Source organism: Bufo gargarizans, chromosome 1 (assembly GCF_014858855.1).
Source record: "Bufo gargarizans isolate SCDJY-AF-19 chromosome 1, ASM1485885v1, whole genome shotgun sequence".
NCBI lineage: Eukaryota > Metazoa > Chordata > Amphibia > Anura > Bufonidae > Bufo > Bufo gargarizans.
The window spans coordinates 64,356,975-64,376,028 of NC_058080.1; the positions used below are offsets into that span (position 1 = coordinate 64,356,975).

Consider the following 19,054-nt stretch of genomic DNA (forward strand, 5'->3'; position numbering starts at 1 on the left):
GTCCTGAGCTAGTAAGAAACTGAGCATGGAAACAGTGAGTCACCCTCCAGACATGAAGAAATTAGGAGGTTCAGTTCATCTGGTTGGAGGCTACAGGGTTTTATGAGGTTTTTATTTTACTTAAAACCAAGAGTTTGATCCAGGTTTAATCGTCAAATGTAAACCGAAGGCATCACAGTCCCCACATTAACGTGATATAATGGCGATATACCAGCTGGCATATAGATGGGCAATACTGGCCTCTTTCCATTGTTTACTATAATGGTTAATAGAAAATGATTCTACATAAGTCCAGAGAGCTAACAGTTCATTGAATATGATACATCATCATAGGTGTGGGGGCCTTGCTGTAAAACTCCTCTATTAGCCATAGGAGAGCTGCTGCAGAAAGCCCCTTTTGAAGGTCAAATCATGACTATGTATTACATGATGGCCCACTCATCTTAATGTGCACAATCAATGTAATACCACATTTCTCCTGTAGTTGCCACTGCAGAAGAAATGTGCAGCTACAATCATCAGAATCACAATTTGCAGGAATCAGAAGTCAAAATCAACATGACCTGTTGAGCAGGTGTGTATAACCTTTTCTTTACTGATTGTGTACTATCTTTCAGCCTATATCGTGCACTCCATTCAGAAAACAGTGCATTGTGGGAGCTTAAATAAGAGTGACCCATGCTAAGGTTACATGGCACTAGGGTTGCCACATGGGCAGTAAATTAGCCAGTATTATGAGCAGGAGGCCGATGCCGACATGTATTTTTAGCACCATATAACACCACAAAGTGACAATGATTTTTAGTAACCAAGGAGGAATGAGATACTTCCTTAAAACTAATGGCTGAATCTCAGGCTGTATAGGACCGAGAAATATGAGCCAGGTCTGTTTTTTAAAGCTAAGAAATATCTGCAGATCTTATCCTCAACCCAATTTCTAAAAAGTTATATATCAGGTTCTGGTCTTGTTTTCAAGCTTAGATTTCTTAAGCTTTTAAACAAGACCTGGCTCATATCTCTAAGTGCTACTAAGCTTGAGATATTACAGGTTGAAGCAGCCCCCTCCCCAACTGGACAATGTGGAGAAGGAGAGGGGGGCTAGAAAGGAGAGTGCTGACAGTTACTGTGTAACTGTATATCCTCATGGGGTAAGGCTAGTTTCACATTGACAGGTTACAGTTAAGAGCTTACTGCCAAACGGTTAAAGAAAAAAAGCTGGCACAAAACTCCATATGTGCTAAAACTATTAGTGTCAAATCAAACCCAGTGTTAAGCCATGTCTGGTATTTTTTTTGGCGGGAAAGGCAACTGAAAATCCTAAAGATGTATTGCATTGCCAAAGCGCAATATAGTTCTGGACCTGTTCGATTTCTAGATTTCTCTCTTACATTCCATTCAGCCTGCAGTTCTATCTTGTTACCTAATGTGTTTACTATGTCCTTACCCCTGTGTAAAATTAGGAGGACATCAGACATGATTGAAGAAACAATTTAAAAGTTGTATTTTCCATCTAATATTTGCCTTTGCTTGTTAAATTTTCAGAGTTAAGGCTTTACTAGTGTGAATCTAAGGGTGTGGACCAGAGCGAATAAAATGCGGGCTAATTCATCAAAACCGTTTAACAAAAGAACAATCTTTGTTTCCCACAGCCACCAATCTCAGTGCCGCCTACAGAACTTTTGAAAACTTCATTAGAAACATATTAGGAGGGATTTATCATACCCTTTGCAACAGAATTCTGGCAGAAAAAGTTACAAAAATATAAAATTTTTGCACAAGAATTTTGTACCTTTTTGTTCTTTCATGCAACCTTCAGCACTTTAGAAAAGTGGGTGAGAAAATGGGTGAGTGTGCCGTCCAAACTATAGCTCTAACTAATTTACAATCCATCATAATTATATTATGGCTTCTAATCACTTAGTGTTGCCATCTCTTGGCCATAGTTATATTTGGTTTTATGTAAGTTACCTATGACTGTAATTTTCATGTTATTCATCGTATAACTCTTCTCCTGTGAGCTCCTATCCTGTGTCCTTCATTTTTCTCCTCTTTGTCAGACATGCATCCCAGAGTTGGAGAGACGATTTTCCTTTGACCTCTATCATTATTTCTCAAGGTACTTTCAATAAATTACCTAAAGACATATCCATTGTATCTCACACACTGGAATTCTACACGCAACTGATGTTGCTAGGGGGATGATTATAGCGAGTTCACTATCTTCCATTGTTTGTACAAAAGTTTGCCATCATCATAGACTTCTTTCACGTACATCCGTGGCAGAATAGAGGAACACCAGATTTATCTCTGCAACTTAGTCACAAAAAAGGTGCTATTATTCCAGTACAGGGGTGGCATACAAATGTGTCCTGTTTAAAGGGCATCTGTCAGCAGATTTGTACCTATGAAACTGGCTGACCTGTTGCGTGTGCACTTGGTAGCTGAAGGCATCTGTGTTGGTTCCATGTTTATATATGTCCTCATTGCGGAGAAAAATTATGTTTTAATTTATGCAAATGAGTCTCTAGGAGCAACGGGGGCGTTGCCATTACACTTAGAGGCTCAGTTATCTCTGCAACTGCCACGCCCTCTGCACTTTGATTGATAGGGACAGGCAGTGTAAACATAATCAGGCATGGACCTAACTTCTCCTAAATGATCACATGGAGCCATGTGCTTCAGTATCCAGCACAGGCACAGTACAGGATAGAGGCTTAGTCCACCTGGGAATGCAGAAGGTGGTGTACCAGAACAGGGGGTGCTACCAGAGATGAAAATGTAATGTACAGACTATGGGGCACATTTATTAAGACTAACATTTTAGAATTTTAGATGCTGGTCTTAATAAGCCCTATACCTGGTGGTGGATCCGCCGGAGTTATGATGATGCACCGGCCACTACATAACTTCAGCGTATCCAGCGCCGCTGCTAAATGTAAGACAGCTTCCTAGATGTCTTACATTAAGATCATTTGCTACGCCTAAAACAGGCATAGAAAATGGTAAATGAGATGGGCCCCCCGGCCCATCCTCTTCCCCAGCCACGCCACGCCCTTTTTTTTAGACCTGGCCTGAACGGGGAAATTACAGTGCAAATTTTTTTATTGTATATACCATATATTGCAGTAAAATTTCATTTGAAATGTCTTACTCGCTGCATAGTAATACTTTTTGTGGGATAACTCATGTAAAGGGAGTCTATCACCTGTTCTGGCCATGCTAAATTTCTGATAGCACTAGGCAGTGGTTGGGGACAGCAGGACAAACTTACCTTTTGTGGGGCTTTTATTATCAGGGGTTGGGTAAATATCAAGTTTTAACATGCCAAGTTCTCAAGAAGGTGGAGCGTCATCGTTAAGTGCTCTCTGCATTAAAGAGGACCTTTCACTACTCTACAAACTAAAAACTAACTAGATCAGTGGGCAGAGCAGCGCCCAGGGGTCCCCCCTGCACTTACTAGTAAGTCTGGGCACCACTCCGTTCGCCCGGTATAGGCTCCGTTGTCTGCGCTCCCTCTGACTGATTTCTTGTAGGAGGCGTGTCTCTTGCTGCACTGCTGGCCAATCGCAGCGCACAGCTCATAGCCAGGCTATGAGCTGTGCGCTGCGATTGGCCAGCAGTGCAGCAAGAGACACGCCTCCTACAAGAAATCAGTCAGAGGGAGCGCAGACAACGGAGCCTATACCGGGCGAACGGAGCGGCGCCCAGGCATACTAGTAAGTGCAGGGGGACCCCTGGGCGCCGCTCTGCCCACTGATCTAGTTAGTTTTTAGTTTGTAGAGTAGTGAAAGGTCCTCTTTAAGTTCCTTCACACACACCCCTCGCCAGGGAGCTGGTGTAAATTTCCGCCATAATTTACTCCAGTTTTCGGACGTAGATTATAATAAATATGCTGGACTGGATGTAACTGCCTTTTATTACCCATTCCTTGCCTGTTCTGCCCACCTTTTGTAAAAAAGTGGTGAGCGGGTCTCTAAATCCCCAAAAAGTTGAAAAATTTTGCTCAACCATTCTGTGGGTCAACCCTGGCGACTTCTTGAGGCCAATTTGTTGACGTACAGAGCATGATAAATGTCCCCCTTTGTTTCTGAAGTTTGTCGTAAGTTACATATTCATTTTCATTAGGGCAGAAGAACAAAAACAAAAAAAATCTACATTTTCCATCAGTTCTTCTAAATGTGTGCACCACTGGTTCTATTGGCTCAGGTATGTGTCCAGTGCAATGCACTGAGAGGCTTCCAAATGCGAATGACATCTGTGTATGTGTAGTTTAGTTTCATCTTAAAGTTTCATGTGATGAAAGTTCTTATCCAAAAAACCTAAAAGCCATGACTGCCCCCTGGAGACCAAAAAATTTAATTGCAATACAGTAAAATAGGTGTATGCACGAGGTCGTACTTTTCTACTGATCAAATCCAGTTTTCTTCCCAGATCACATACAGAGGTGGATTCTTGTTTCTGCCTTGTCCAAACCCTCGGGTGCAGAACTTCTGACTGTAGCCCCTGCTTGTTCAGTGTCTGTACTGTGCATGCTGTTGTCTGCTGCCCAAGATGTGTGCGTGGGACATTTATCAAGGTCAGAGTATTGTACACTGGTCTTGATTTCCCCTTTTATGTATAAAATTTATATGAGAGGGGCACGCCTCTGATATATTTGGTGCATCTTCCAGACGTGCCTCCTAGCTGCCGTAGATTTAAAGGGAAGCTGTCGCCGGGATTTTGTGTATAGAGCTGAGGACATGGGTTGCTAGATGGCCGCTAGCACATCCGCAATACCCAGTCCCCATAGCTCTGTGTGCTTTTATTGTGTAAAAAACACGATTTGATACATATGCAAATTAACCTGACCCTGAATCATCTCACATACAGGACACATCTCAGGTTAATTTGCATATGTATCAAATCGTGTTTTTTACACAATAAAAGCACACAGAGCTATGGGGACTGGGTATTGCGGATGTGCTAGCGGCCATCTAGCAACCCATGTCCTCAGCTCTATACACAAAATCCCGGTGACAGGTTCCCTTTAAGTCTTTATTCATGCCAGAAAAATGCTGTAAAGAAAGATAGATGTGGCGGGCCTGCTGCGCCACCCACTCTCTATTCCCATGGCACTCCCTCTTTTTTCGCCACTTCTGAAAAGTGCTGTCAAAGGGAAAATGTCACGACTTTTACCGCATGAATGGCTTGCTATAAAATTGGCGACCTATTTACACCACAAAAGTGACGCAAATAGATTAGTAAATGCCCCCCATCATGTTTACACCAGAGACTGTAATGTAGCCTGATGCAGTACATACTACAACTACCATCATGGGCAGACACACCATATGTGCAGCCTGTGCAGGGGCCCTACAGGTAGGGGGCCACAACCAAATGAAAATAACAAAATATAATAGCACCCCCTACTGTTTATTTGTTTGAATGCACAGGACTGCCTAATGAGTTATATTTTTGCCTAGCATCCTATCAAGAAATTAAAGGGGTTGTCCAGCATTAGAAAAGAACAGAACATGGCTGCTTTCTTCTACACAATCAAAACGGTTGCACCAATTGGCGTCAGTACTGGACAGTATTTATGTTCTTTTGCAGAATTTACAATAGTAAATGATAAAACTAAATATTTCACAATAAAATCCCTGCCCCCCCCCCCCCCCCCCATTCAGTAGATGGGAGTCGGCGCCTGGTTTCGCTGCCCAGGAGAGAGGTTTATCCTTCGTACATTAAGTTCTGCGGCAAAGGTCCGGGCTTTTTGATAAAAGTAAAGTGACTTCTCTCGGTCGACTAGAAAATTATGGTAAATGACGGCGAGTCGGGTGTAAATCTTCAGCTGGGACTTCTTGTTGCCTAAGTCCATAGCCGCGGCGAGGGCGAGGTGATAGTATCCGGCCGCATCATAGGGATCCTACAATACACAGAAGTGTTACCATAGAGCACAGCCCAACTCTATATACATAAAGAATATTAACATTATGGTTATTATTATTATTTCTGCCATAACCAGCTCATAATAAAAGTATATTTTACACATCTGTATTCCCCGTGTAATACCAGTTCTGGAGCACCTATTCTTATGACTCTATGATGTGCCGTTCCTGTATTATTCCTACTAGAAGTGGTGAATGACTTTACAATATAAGGGCCATCTAGGTCTGTGATGGCGAACCACCGGCACTCCAGCTGTAGTAAAGCTACGACTCCCAACATACACACTTGCTTGGCTGTTCTCAGAACTCCATACAAATGAACGGAGCATGCTGGGAGTTGGAGTTTCAACACAGCTGGAGTGCCGGAGGTTAGCCATCACTGATCTAGGTGTTACCGGTTGAGGTGTGGTCCTGCACAGTCTGGCACTATCCAATCAGTGGTGCCAGTGTCAGATTGTGCAGGGACACCACTCCAGTTGGTAACACCCATCTGGGCCTTCATTGCAAACTGCAAGCAACTCATTCATAAACCTCTCGCGGGAACGGCACAATATAGAGTCAGAACAATAGATGTTCCAGATTTGTTATTACAATCTGCTAAAATAGACATGTCAAGAGAGGTGGCTGGTCCTCTTTACAGATCAATTGTAGGTAGGTATTGTATAGGAATTCTACTACTGACCCATAGGGGGCAGTATTACATCAGTGCCTGTGTAAAAATATGTATTTTTTTTTCTTTTGTTTACTCCTTAAAGGGGTTGTTCTCACTTCAGCAATTGGCATTTATCATTGTAGAGGAAGTTAATACAAGGCACTTACTAATGTATTGTGATTGTCCATATTGCCTCCTTTGCTGGCTGGATTCATTTTTCCATCACATTATACACTGCTCGTTTCCAGAGATACGACCACCCTGTACTCCAGCAGTGTTGGTTGTGATTTCATATTGATTCTCAAGGGAGATGAGCAATCACTAGGTGTCTGACAGCGTCTTGTGCTGATCCTGATCGTGCATGTGGATGGGTGTTAGGAGGAATAGCTGTTTGGCTGGCAGCTATCTGATGTGTCTGGTCACATTAGTCAATATCCACTTGCTTAAAATATTACATATTTCTGCTATCCTGGACAGCGCTTTTAAGATCTAATAATATACCTCAGTAGGGATTAGTGATGAGCGGCATAGGCAATATTTGTTTTCGCAACATTTTGCTAATTTTTCGCATAATTTTCTTAAAAATAAATTTGAGAATTCTAGAATTCGTGATCTCCAGTCATTATTTTCGCAATTCGGCAATTAATGATGCACATATTTTTTACGCAATACATGCAACTTCACATTTTATCAGGTCTGAGTAGATATTACTGATTGGTGCACTAAGTATTGTTGTGACATCACAGCACTATGTCTGTAGCATGTATGTACACTAATCCCTATCACAGCACAGTAATTCCTATCACACTACCTAACACCCTGCACTGGAACCTATCAGCTACACTATATCAGGATATAACCTACACTGACTATCTCCCACTAACTATCTGTATTATGTATATATATGAGATAACTAACTATAAGGCTACTTTCACACTAGCGTTGTTTAAATCCGGCGTTCAATTCCGACACCGGAGCTGCCCGCCGGATCCAGAAAAACGTGTGAAAACGGATTACATTTGAATCCTGATCAGGATTTTGATCACAATGTAAAAATGCATTGAAAAAAATGGATCCGCCATTTATGGACTTTAACTTTTTTTTCAAATTTTTCGGGTTTAACATGCAAAAGCCGGTTTGACTGAACACACAGCGCCGGCGTTAATGCAAGTCAATGGGAAAAAAGCCTGATCCGGCGTTCAGTCAAAGTGTTCAGGATTTTTGGCCGGAGGTAAAAATACAACATGCTACGGTTTTCTGAAAAGCCTGATCAGTAAAAAAGACTGAACTGAAGACATCCTGATGCGTCCTGAATGGATTGCTCGCCATTCAGAATGCATTAGGATAAAACTGATCAGTTCTTTTCCGGAATTGAGCCCCTAGGACGGAACTCAGCGCCGGAAAAGAAAAACGCTAGTGTGAAAGTACCCTAATGTCATTGGATAAAAGGCCTCATGCACACGACCGTTGTGTGCATCCGTGTCCGTTGTGCCGTTTTCTGTTTTTTTTTCGCGGACCCATTGACTTTCAATGGGTCCGTGGAAAAATCGGAAAATACACCGTTTTGCAGCCGAGACCGTGATCCGTGTATCCTGTCCGTCAAAAAAATATGACCTGTCCTATTTTTTTGACGGACAACGGTTCACGGACCCATTCAAGTCAATGGGTCCGTGAAAGAACACGGATGCACACAAGATTGGCATCCGTGTCCGTGATCCGTGGCCGTAGGTTACTTTCATACAGACGGATCCGAAGATCCGTCTGCATAAAAGCTTTTTCAGAGCGGAGTTTTCACTTCGTGAAAACTCAGATCCGACAGTATATTCTAACACAGAGGCGTTCCCATAGTGATGGGGACGCTTCAGGTTAGAATATACTAAAAGAACTGTGTACATGACTGCCCCCTGCTGCCTGGCAGGTGCTGCCAGGCAGCAGGGGGCAGACCCCCTGTAGTTAACTCATTGGTGGCCAGTGCGGCCGGCCCCCCCTCCCTCCCCTGTAGTTAACTCATTGGTGGCCAGTGCGGCCGGCCCCCCCTCCCTCCCTCCCCTGTAGTTAACTCTTTGTTGTCCAGTGCGGCCGGCCCCCTCCCTCCCCTGTAGTTAACTCATTGGTGGCCAGTGGGCCCCCTCCCTCCCCTGTAGTTAACTCTTTGTTGTCCAGTGCGGCCGGCCCCCCCTCCCTCCCCTGTAGTTAACTTGTTGGTGGCCAGTGGGCCCCCCCCCCTCCCTCCCCTGTAGTTAACTAGTTGGTGGCCAGTGGGCCCCCCTCCCTCCCCTGTAGTTAACTCATTGGTGGCCAGTGGGCCCCCCCTCCCTCCCCTGTAGTTAACTCTTTGTTGTCCAGTGCGGCCCTCCCCCTAAAATCTCCCCCCCTATCATTGGTGGCAGCGGAGAAGCATTATACTTACCTGCGAGCTGCGATGTCTGTGTCCGGCCGGGAGCTCCTCCTACTGGTAAGTGACAGATCATTAAGCAATGCACCGCACAGACCTGTCACTTACCAGTAGGAGGAGCTCCCGGCCGGACACAGACATCGCAGCTCGCAGGTAAGTATAATGCTTCTACAAATTGCTAAGTAACCATGGCAACCGGGACTGCAGTAGCGTCCTGGTTGCCATGGTTACCGATCGGAGCCCCAGCGATTAAACTGGGACTCTGATCGGTACTCTCCGCTGCCACCAATGATAGGGGAACAAAAAAGAAAAATGTAGCCACAGTGGCCCCCCCCCTGTAGTTAACACATTGGTGGCCAGTGCGGCTTGAGAGGGATCACACTGATCGAAACGTCGCATTTGTCTTGGTGAAATAAAGCATTAAGGATCAAGGCTGGAGAGTGCTGCTGTTTTTTGTTTCAATTGTACCTGGATCTGGGGAAGCATAGGACTGGCTTCTGGCACGGCGAGCACCACCACAGTAGGAAAATCACAATTTTTGTGGTGCTGCTACATTTTTCTTTTTTGTTCCCCTATCATTGGTGGCAGCGGAGAGTACCGATCAGAGTCCCAGTTTAATCGCTGGGGCTCCGATCGGTAACCATGGCAACCAGGACGCTACTGCAGTCCCGGTTGCCATGGTTACTTAGCAATTTGTAGAAGCATTATACTTACCTGCGAGCTGCGATGTCTGTGTCCGGCCGGGAGCTCCTCCTACTGGTAAGTGACAGGTCTGTGCGGTGCATTGCTTAATGATCTGTCACTTACCAGTAGGAGGAGCTCCCGGCCGGACACAGACATCGCAGCTCGCAGGTAAGTATAATGCTTCTCCGCTGCCACCAATGATAGGGGGGGAGATTTTAGGGGGAGGGCCGCACTGGACAACAAAGAGTTAACTACAGGGGAGGGAGGGGGGGCCCACTGGCCACCAATGAGTTAACTACAGGGGAGGGAGGGGGGCCCACTGGCCACCAACTAGTTAACTACAGGGGAGGGAGGGGGGGGCCCACTGGCCACCAACAAGTTAACTACAGGGGAGGGAGGGGGGGCCGGCCGCACTGGACAACAAAGAGTTAACTACAGGGGAGGGAGGGGGCCCACTGGCCACCAATGAGTTAACTACAGGGGAGGGAGGGGGCCGGCCGCACTGGACAACAAAGAGTTAACTACAGGGGAGGGAGGGAGGGGGGGCCGGCCGCACTGGCCACCAATGAGTTAACTACAGGGGAGGGAGGGGGGGCCGGCCGCACTGGCCACCAATGAGTTAACTACAGGGGGTCTGCCCCCTGCTGCCTGGCAGCACCTGCCAGGCAGCAGGGGGCAGTCATGTACACAGTTCTTTTAGTATATTCTAACCTGAAGCGTCCCCATCACCATGGGAACGCTTCTGTGTTAGAATATACTGTCGGATTTGAGTTTCACGATCTAACTCATATTCGACAGTATATTCTAACATAGAGGCGTTTCCATGGGGATGGGGACGCTTCAAGTTAAAATATACCATCGGATTGGAGAAAACTCCGATCCGATGGTATAAAAGGGACTCCTGACTTTACATTGAAAGTCAATGGGGGACGGATCCGTTTGCAATTGCACCATATTGTGTCAACGTCAATCGGATCCGTCCCCATTGACTTGCATTGTAATTCAGGACGGATCTGTTTGGCTCCGCACGGCCTGGCGGACACCAAAACGACTTTTTTTCATGTCCGTGGATCCTCCAAAAATCAAACAAGACCCACTGACGAAAAAACGGTCACGGACCTACGGACCCCGTTTTGCGGACAGTGATAAAATACTGTCGTGTGCATGAGGCCTAAGGAATAGGATCCAGAGGAAAGCACAGAGCACAGCAATGACACTGCTCTCTTTCTCTCAGAACTGCAAAAAAACAGCAGAAAAAGGCTGCTAGGGAGGTTCTTATATAGTAAGGGGTAGGCAACTTTCCTATTGGTTGCTGGGGATGTTGCTAAGCTCAGACAAAAATATTGCAGCCTTCTCATTGGCCCAGAATGGAGGTTACTGATGAAAAAAAATCTAGACTATTCGCAATTACGAATATATAGCACTATATTCTACATCTTCGCGAATTTTCAAAGTGCCGATATTCGCGATAAAAATTTGCGATTAGAATATTCGCGATCAACACTAGTAGGGATGGGAGCTTCTTATTTTCTGATATACAGTTTTTCCCTGCTCCATTAATCTCTACGGGACTGCAGAGATGGCCGGGCATGGTACTAGCAGTGCTGTACAGGCATTACTGTCACTCTATTCACTCATTCAAGCTATAACAGTATGCAGTAAGCTCCTAAGCTCCCCCTAGTGGTGAGCATAGGCAGTCGGAATATTATTGTGTAAAAAAAGCTCTCCCACAAAAACTGAGTACCAGTCAACATACATGGTGGGCCATTTATATGGATACACCTTAATAAAATGGTTGGTGATATTAACTTCCTGTTTGTGGCACATTAGTATATGTGAGGGGGGAAACTTTTCAAGATGGGTGGTGACCATGGCGGCCATTTTGAATCCAACTTTTGTTTTTTCAATAGGAAGAGGGTAATGTGACACATCAAACTTATTGGGAATTTCACAAGAAAAACAATGGTGTGCTTGGTTTTGACGTAACTTTATTCTTTCATGAGTTATTTACAAGTTTCTCTTTGTTTACAGTCATTGACATGTCGCCGAGGTTAACACGTGCGGAGCGGATAGAAATTGTGTTGATGTCTGGTGACGTCGTGGGCCAGTTGAATGGCCCCCAAGGTCTCCCTATCTGACCCCTTAGACTTTTATCTTTGGGGGTCATCTGAAGGCAATTGTCTATGCTGTGAAGATACGAGATGTGCAGCACCTGAAACTACGGATACTGGAAGCCTGTGCTAGCATTTCTCCTGCGGTGTTGCTATCAGTGTGTGAAGAGTGGGAGAAGAGGGTTGCATTGACAATCCAACACAATGGGCAGCACATTGAACACATTGTATAAGTGGTCAGAAACTTGTAAATAACTCATGAAAGAATAAAGTTACGTTAAAACCAAGCACACCATTGTTTTTCTTGTGAAATTCCCAATAAGTTTGATGTGTCACATGACCCTCTTCCTATTGAAAAAACAAAAGTTGGTTTCAAAATGGCCGACTTCAAAATGGCCGCCATGGTCACCACCCATCTTGAAAAGTTTCCCCCCTCACATATACTAATGTGCCACAAACAGGAAGTTAATATCACCAACCATTCCCATTTTATTAAGGTGTATCCATATAAATGGCCCACCCTGTAAAAGCCGTAAGATGCAGAAAATCAGAGTGCAGCACCTATCACTTGGATAAATCCATCCATAAGCAGATTACCTGTCCTACTATTTGCATTGGGTACAACTTTTTTGTGGGAGTACTCCTATAAAAGCTATGGACACATTTGACATGGAAAAGGATTTTTAAATATATTACTGGTTATTTTGAGTTAAAAAAAAAATGCTGCACTAAATTATTGTCTGCAATCTTAACTCCTTCACTCTTCTTCAGACTCCCCGATGTTCAGTTTGCAACCTGCTCCTAGTATCAGACTTCTCTTATGGACATGTCCTTGCCAGTAAAACATGCTGGATCTGTGTGTCCAGGATGCTGCTGTCCTTTCCCTGCAAACTGCCTTGTGCGTGCATTTCTACCTGCGTGAGTTGCCCTTCTTGTAGTATTTCCTCTGCTCCATATCTGCTGCTATCTCTAAGGGCTCATGCACACGACTGTTTGCGGTCCGCAATGCACGGGCACCGACCGCGGGGCCGTCGCATGCGGATCGCGGACCCATTCACTTGAATGGGGTCTGACATCCGCATCCGAAGGTCCGCAACTTTGTGGTGACAGAAACCCTTTAAGATATATTTTTTAAAAATAAATGAGTGTAGAATTTCGGACCTATAGTTTTCAAGGGCAGACACTCCCTACACAAGTAAAAACACTTTTCTGAAGGTTCATGATGTCATTCATCTCAGTCCACCATCTGAGTAGTACATTGGTGGTGGTGACTACGACTACAAGGGTTTTTCGGAATTTTTCACTTATCCTATTGAAGATTATTACATTTAGCCTCTCTGCAGGCTGATATGGTTGATAAAAGAGAACATTAGATTGCATTAATGTGCACAGAAAAAGGACGTGACTTGATGTCCTCTACATGTTTGGGTCTTCACCTTCAGGTCATAGAATATGATGTCCCCTAGGACCAGGTAAACTTTCATGTAGTAAACAGACTCCTCTTCTAGTTCCAGGGGAGATGAGCAGAGGGAAAGTGCTTTCAGGTAGAAATGCTCTGCGAGTTCTGACTGATTCAGGTGGCTGTAAATCCCGGCTAATCTGTGATACGAGACCCGCTCATTCAGCTGATTCCCTGGAAGGACACACAAGCTTAGAGTTATAATGTTATTATTCAGGAATTGCAGCTGGAGAAGAATACTAGGTGGAAATTATAAGATGAGCACCATGATTAGTGACCCCCCTATAGACCAGCACTATATACCACATAGGAGGGGAGAGTATTCTGCCATATTTAGGATGACAACACAAGCTACATTGTGACACCAGATTATGTGTCCCCATATCTATGGGCGGGGGTATTTGAGGGGATTGAGCAGGATTTCAAAAACAAGGCAACATTTTTTTTTCCAGAAACAGCGCCACACCTTCCTACAGATCGTCTCTGGTATTGCATCACCAGTCCACTTAAAGGAGTATTCCAGTTGTTAGAAGTTAATATAACTATTAGATTGGCGGGGGTCCTACTGCTGGGACTCCAACCGATCCCCTGCAGCCCCCTGAAATGAACGGAGCGGGCAGTCGAAGATGCGCATGGCCACTTAATTCTTTTCTATGTAAGTCTCCAGAATTCCCATAGAAATGAATAGAGCAATCACATGCATGCCTGACCGGCCACTCCATTCATTTCAGAGGGGCTGCAGGGGGTACTGGACTCTCTATAGATAGGGATAACTTAATCTAACCATAATACCGGAATACCCCTTTAAGTGAATGAGGTTGACCAGCAATACCACACACAACCTGTAAACCAGTGTGGCACTGTTTTTGGACGAAAAGAGCCAATCCTGTGCAAAGTGTATAATGAAGTTGTGCCGCTTTCTAATCCACTTTGTGTTTCGGTTTCTGATCATTTTCAAGATCTCCGCTTTGTGTCAGTGAATTGAAACATTCATGTCTAAAGGCTGAAAGCCTGTACAGATGTTATGTGACTCACAGCTTTTTTACAAATGTATCCAATTATTTAAGCTAAACCAGAGGCTTAATCCTGGGCCCAGTGCAAAATCGGTAACAGGGCCCCCCATCTACCGTGTGATTTCTATAACACCAGTGTCTTCTTATACGGCAGAAGGTCTTTGGGTGCCCTCAGCCTCCCGGGCCCGGTAGCGCCTGCTACCTCTTAGGGGCCACACGTCCGTGAATGTGTCCACACCCGTTCTGCGGAACGGGTGCGGACCCATTCATTCTCTATGGGGCAGGAATGGATGCGGACAGCAGACAGTGTGCTATCCACATTTCCGGAGCGCGCCCCCGATCTTCCGGTCCGCAGCTCCGGAAAAAAATAGAACATGTCCTATTCTTGTCCGCAATTGCGGACAAGATTAGGCAGTTCTATGGGGGTGCCGGCCGGGTGTATTGCGGATCTGCAATTTGCGGATTCGCAATACACTATGGACGCGTGAATGGACCCTTAGTTACGCCCCTGAGCTAAACAGCCAGACTGATGTGATTTCAGCCTCGGCAGCATGTCCTAACATCTGGAAGGATTTTTTTCGTATCTTTGAAGAGCTGCTATAAAACATATTTTATTGATACCTAAATTGACACTCAGGGCCAGCGCCATTTTGGCATGTTCCAGTGCTTCCTGGTAGTTCTTCATGCTCATCAGTAGCTCTGTGAGTTTATTGCACAGTCGCAGCTCCGCTGTCACAGTTCTCCGTCTTCACGGCAAGCGGCAGGGCGCAGTCCTGAAGGGTAAATTGCATATCAGTAAGGGTTTGTGTCACAAAACATATTCTACAGTTTTCAAACCAGCACCCGGAGCTGAATACTTTTGTAATTGCATGTAATTAAAAAATTTGTATAGCCAGTGAGCTATTCAATAAAATGTATCTGTATAGCGCCACCTGCTGTCTGTTCTTTTTCCTTATTTTTTGCCTGTCTCACTGAGCCGGTCAAAACGTGTTCAGTTTAACTGCCACTAGTTGCATGATTTTAAATTTTTACATCATTAATAGCAAAACCCCTTTAAGTGAATTTTCCCCTAAATTCGCTTTTTTAACCCCTTACGTCGGAGGTCAGAACTTTAAAGACGGCACCCACTCCTGAGCGGAGCTGTTTCATACAGCAGGCACCCGCAGCTAATGTCCGCGACCTGTGGTAATGCCGATCGCGGAAATTTAATACTTCAGATGCCATGGTCAATCTCAGCAAGCAATCTAAGCGCGTGAAAAACAGGGTGTGCCCTGGCCTAAGCTTGTTAGCAGCAGCCCCTGCCCCCCTGTGTGACAGGAGGTTCCTGCATAGTCAGTTCTATGGAGCCCCTACCTAAGGCAGGGCTCCATAGAAACACAGTAAAGTCCTAATGCATTGGAGTCTATAAGAAAAGCAATCCAATGAGTGCTTGTTATAGTTCCCTATGGAAACTATTAAAAAAAAAGTGTACCAAAAAATGTTCTTCTAAATTACATTTTTTTATAAAAATTCTAATCACCCCCTTTTCCCCACAAGGAAAAAATAAATAAAAATAAAACACATCATAGGTATCCAGGTGTGCAAAAATGCTTGTACTATTACTATAAATAATTTACTCCCATACGGAAAATGGTGAAACGGAAAAAAAAAAGTCAAAATGGCCGATTCGTCATTTTTCGGTCGCTACTCCTCCCACAAAAAAATTGTCAAAAAAAGTGACCAAAAAGTCGTATGCACCCCAAAATGGTATCACTGAAAAGTACAGATAGCCCCGCAAAAAAATTTTCAGTATAAAAACGCAATAAAAAGCCATTATACACCTAGGTGAATAGAAACCGAAAACGGAAAATCGCCCGGTCATGAAAGGGTTAATGATTTGATGGATGGTTCATTATTTGTCAGCCATTAGGATTCAATAGACAAATAGAGTAGCAGCGCAGGAGCAGCGACTGCGCATGCGCCGCCACCCGGCTGTCGCCACAGGTGAAGAGCTCCTGCTAATGAGATGAATTGATGAGCTCATTCCTAATGTGCAAGGATTACCATTGTACTGTAGTAGAGAGGGATTGTATAGTAAAGGCTTTAGCTCCCCCTCCTGGCCAGAGAGTTTAATACCTAGAAAATATGCACACCGAAGATAATAATCATATTGTAGGTACTATGAAAGAAAATAATGTGAATTTTCTCCATCATGACATCTATCTATATCTATGTTTTATAAAGTATATGGAGAAAAGTACTGGGGCACCTACACATTACACTTACAGGAGCTTTTATGTCATCTAATGCTAAATCCATAGGCATTAATATGGAATTGGTCCCCACTTTCCAGCTAAAACAGCAAGGCTTTCTACAAGATTTTTTGAGAGTGTTTGTGGGAACTTGTGCCATTTATCCAGAAGAGAATTTGTGAGGTCAGACACTGGAGGAGAGGGCCTGGCTCACGATCTCCATTCTAGTTCATCCTAAAGGTGTTGGATGGGGTTGAGGTCAGGGCTCTGTGCGGCCAGTCAAGTTCTTCCACATCAAACTCACCAACCATGGACCTTGCTTTGCTCACTGTGGTTGATAATGCTATGGAGTTGTTTTCAGGGGGTTGGCCAAGGTACCTTAGGACCCTGAGGAGAAATCTTAATTCTTTAGCATACCAAGACATTTTGGACAATTGTATACATCCACCTTTGTGGGAACAGTTTGGGGAAGGCCCTCTTCTGTTCGAGCATGACTGTGCCCTAGTGCACAAAGCAAGGTCCATAAAGGCATGGCTGGGTGAGTTTAATGTGGAATAACTAGACTGGCCACACAGAGCCCTGACCGCAGCCCCATTCAACACCATTAGGGATGAACTGGAACGGCGGTTGTGAGCCAGAACCTCTCATCCAATATCAGTGTCTGACCTCACAAATGTTCTTCTGGATGAATAGGCAAAAATTCCCACAGACACTCTCCAAGATCTTGTAGAAAGCCTTCCCAGAAGAAACCTCCATGACATAAACACCAAAAATTGCTTTGAATTACATTGGTCTTTTAGAAGAGTGGTCCGGTCAAGGAAGATGGAAAATATATCTAGTATGTGATAGACCCAAACATTTGTCACAGAAAATCTGGTCTAGAGGCAGTCTTCTTAGAGGTGTTTTTTTGTTAGAGAGGTTTTACTCTATTAAACTCAATTAACTTGAAAATAAAACTTGTCAATAGTGACTGAGGAGGACCAACGCTATAATCCCTCAATAAAAAGCCTTACAAACATGGGAATACACAAATCAATGATTGAGGGACCTGTGCTGAGGAAGGAAGGTCTGTAATACCCATGGTGTCGCTATTTGCCATATATTCTCACTGATCACCTCTCGGAGTCCCACCTCCTAGATCAGTGATGGCTAACCTTGGCACTCCAGCTGTGGTAAAACTACAACTCCCAAGATGCCCCCCTTGCTTGGCTGCTCCCAGAACTCTATAGAAATAAATGGAGCATGCTGGGAGTCGTAGTATCACCACAGCTAGAGTGCTAAGGTTAGCCATCACTGTCCTAGATAAATACGAGTTCCTGAAGGCCATCCTGCAATTGCATCCAGCCAAAAAGGTGTGTTATTTTAAGACTTAAGGAGTGACTTTCTCTACTGTCTCTATAACCCACATGGACTTCAGAGGAAAAAAACACTTCTCCAATATATGGTTGCTGTTCTCTGGCCAGGTCGTGCTTTAATACATAGCAGAAGATATTTCTAGGAATCAGCAAGACAAATAATCCATAACTAGCAATACTCCCAGATATGCAGCACTTCATACAATCATTATTTTATACTTGCCCTGTAAAAGGTTGTCGCCTTATTTCTGTCATTGGTTCCATTGAAGAATATATCTCCGCTAGCTTCATACAGTTGCATGCCTAGCTGTGGATCCCCCGTGCATAGAGCTACATTCTGAGCGACCTGGGAAGAAGATTATTCGCCATTCATTTCCAGCATCATATATGCATAATATAAATTATATACATAATACGCATAATACATACACTATATACGGTACATAAAATGCATAATATATAATACATACTGTATATACGTAATAGACAGAAATGAATTATGTTCTACTGAAATCTACAGGGGGTCACAATTGTCTACCGTTCTCAGTACACAGGTCCATACAGAAATAATGTAAAAACCTAAATCCATGGTCAACAGAGGAGTATGAGGGCTTGTTTTCTGTTGGACAAGTTGTAATTTTCATTGGTGACATTTTGGGGTAGTTTCTACTTTTTTAACTCTACTTTGTGTCTTTCAGCAGCTGGTATGAACAAAAAACAGCAATTTGGACATTTTTTATTTCTTATTTACCAAATGGGAAAAAAAATAATGTGATTATTTTATTGTTTTGCATGAGTCGCGGACAAAGAGATACGGACTAATGTTTTTTCTTACACATATAAAGGCGTTTACAAAAAAAGGGATTTATTTTTTAGTTTTCCAAACACTTTTTTAACTTTCTTTTTACTTTTTCCTATAGGTGACGAACAAGCATTCATCCGATATAAGTTATATTACAAATATACCAGAATGCAATAATTCTGTATAGCAATGTATTATGTTAGTTACAGCAAAGGCAGGACCTCATAGGTCTCCATACACAGCAGGCCTGGGGGCCATTGATAGCCATGGAAACCCTTTGGCATTGAGGGGCTGGGGCCAATGGATTGGGAGAGTGACTCTCTCTCAGACCCCTTAGGCTGCTTTTACATCTGTGCTTTTACATTTCTGTTCTTCTGCTCTGTTATAGGAACAAAAGAACAAAAATATACAAAATTTGGCACTTG

The 19,054-nt window shown here is 44.0% G+C and overlaps 1 protein-coding gene across 1 annotated transcript in view; it reads right to left on the reverse strand.

Moving 5' to 3' along the window:
* Window positions 1-5,033: 5,033 nt before the first annotated feature.
* Window positions 5,034-19,054, reverse strand: part of SH3TC1 (SH3 domain and tetratricopeptide repeats 1) — a 52,781-nt gene continuing 38,760 nt past the window's right edge. Inside the window, 5 exon segments of the mRNA XM_044295869.1 lie at window positions 5,034-5,905; window positions 13,206-13,402; window positions 14,863-14,977; window positions 14,979-15,014; window positions 18,051-18,173. Of these exon segments, the coding sequence (XP_044151804.1) occupies window positions 5,663-5,905; window positions 13,206-13,402; window positions 14,863-14,977; window positions 14,979-15,014; window positions 18,051-18,173 (714 nt within the window). The 3' untranslated portion in view covers window positions 5,034-5,662.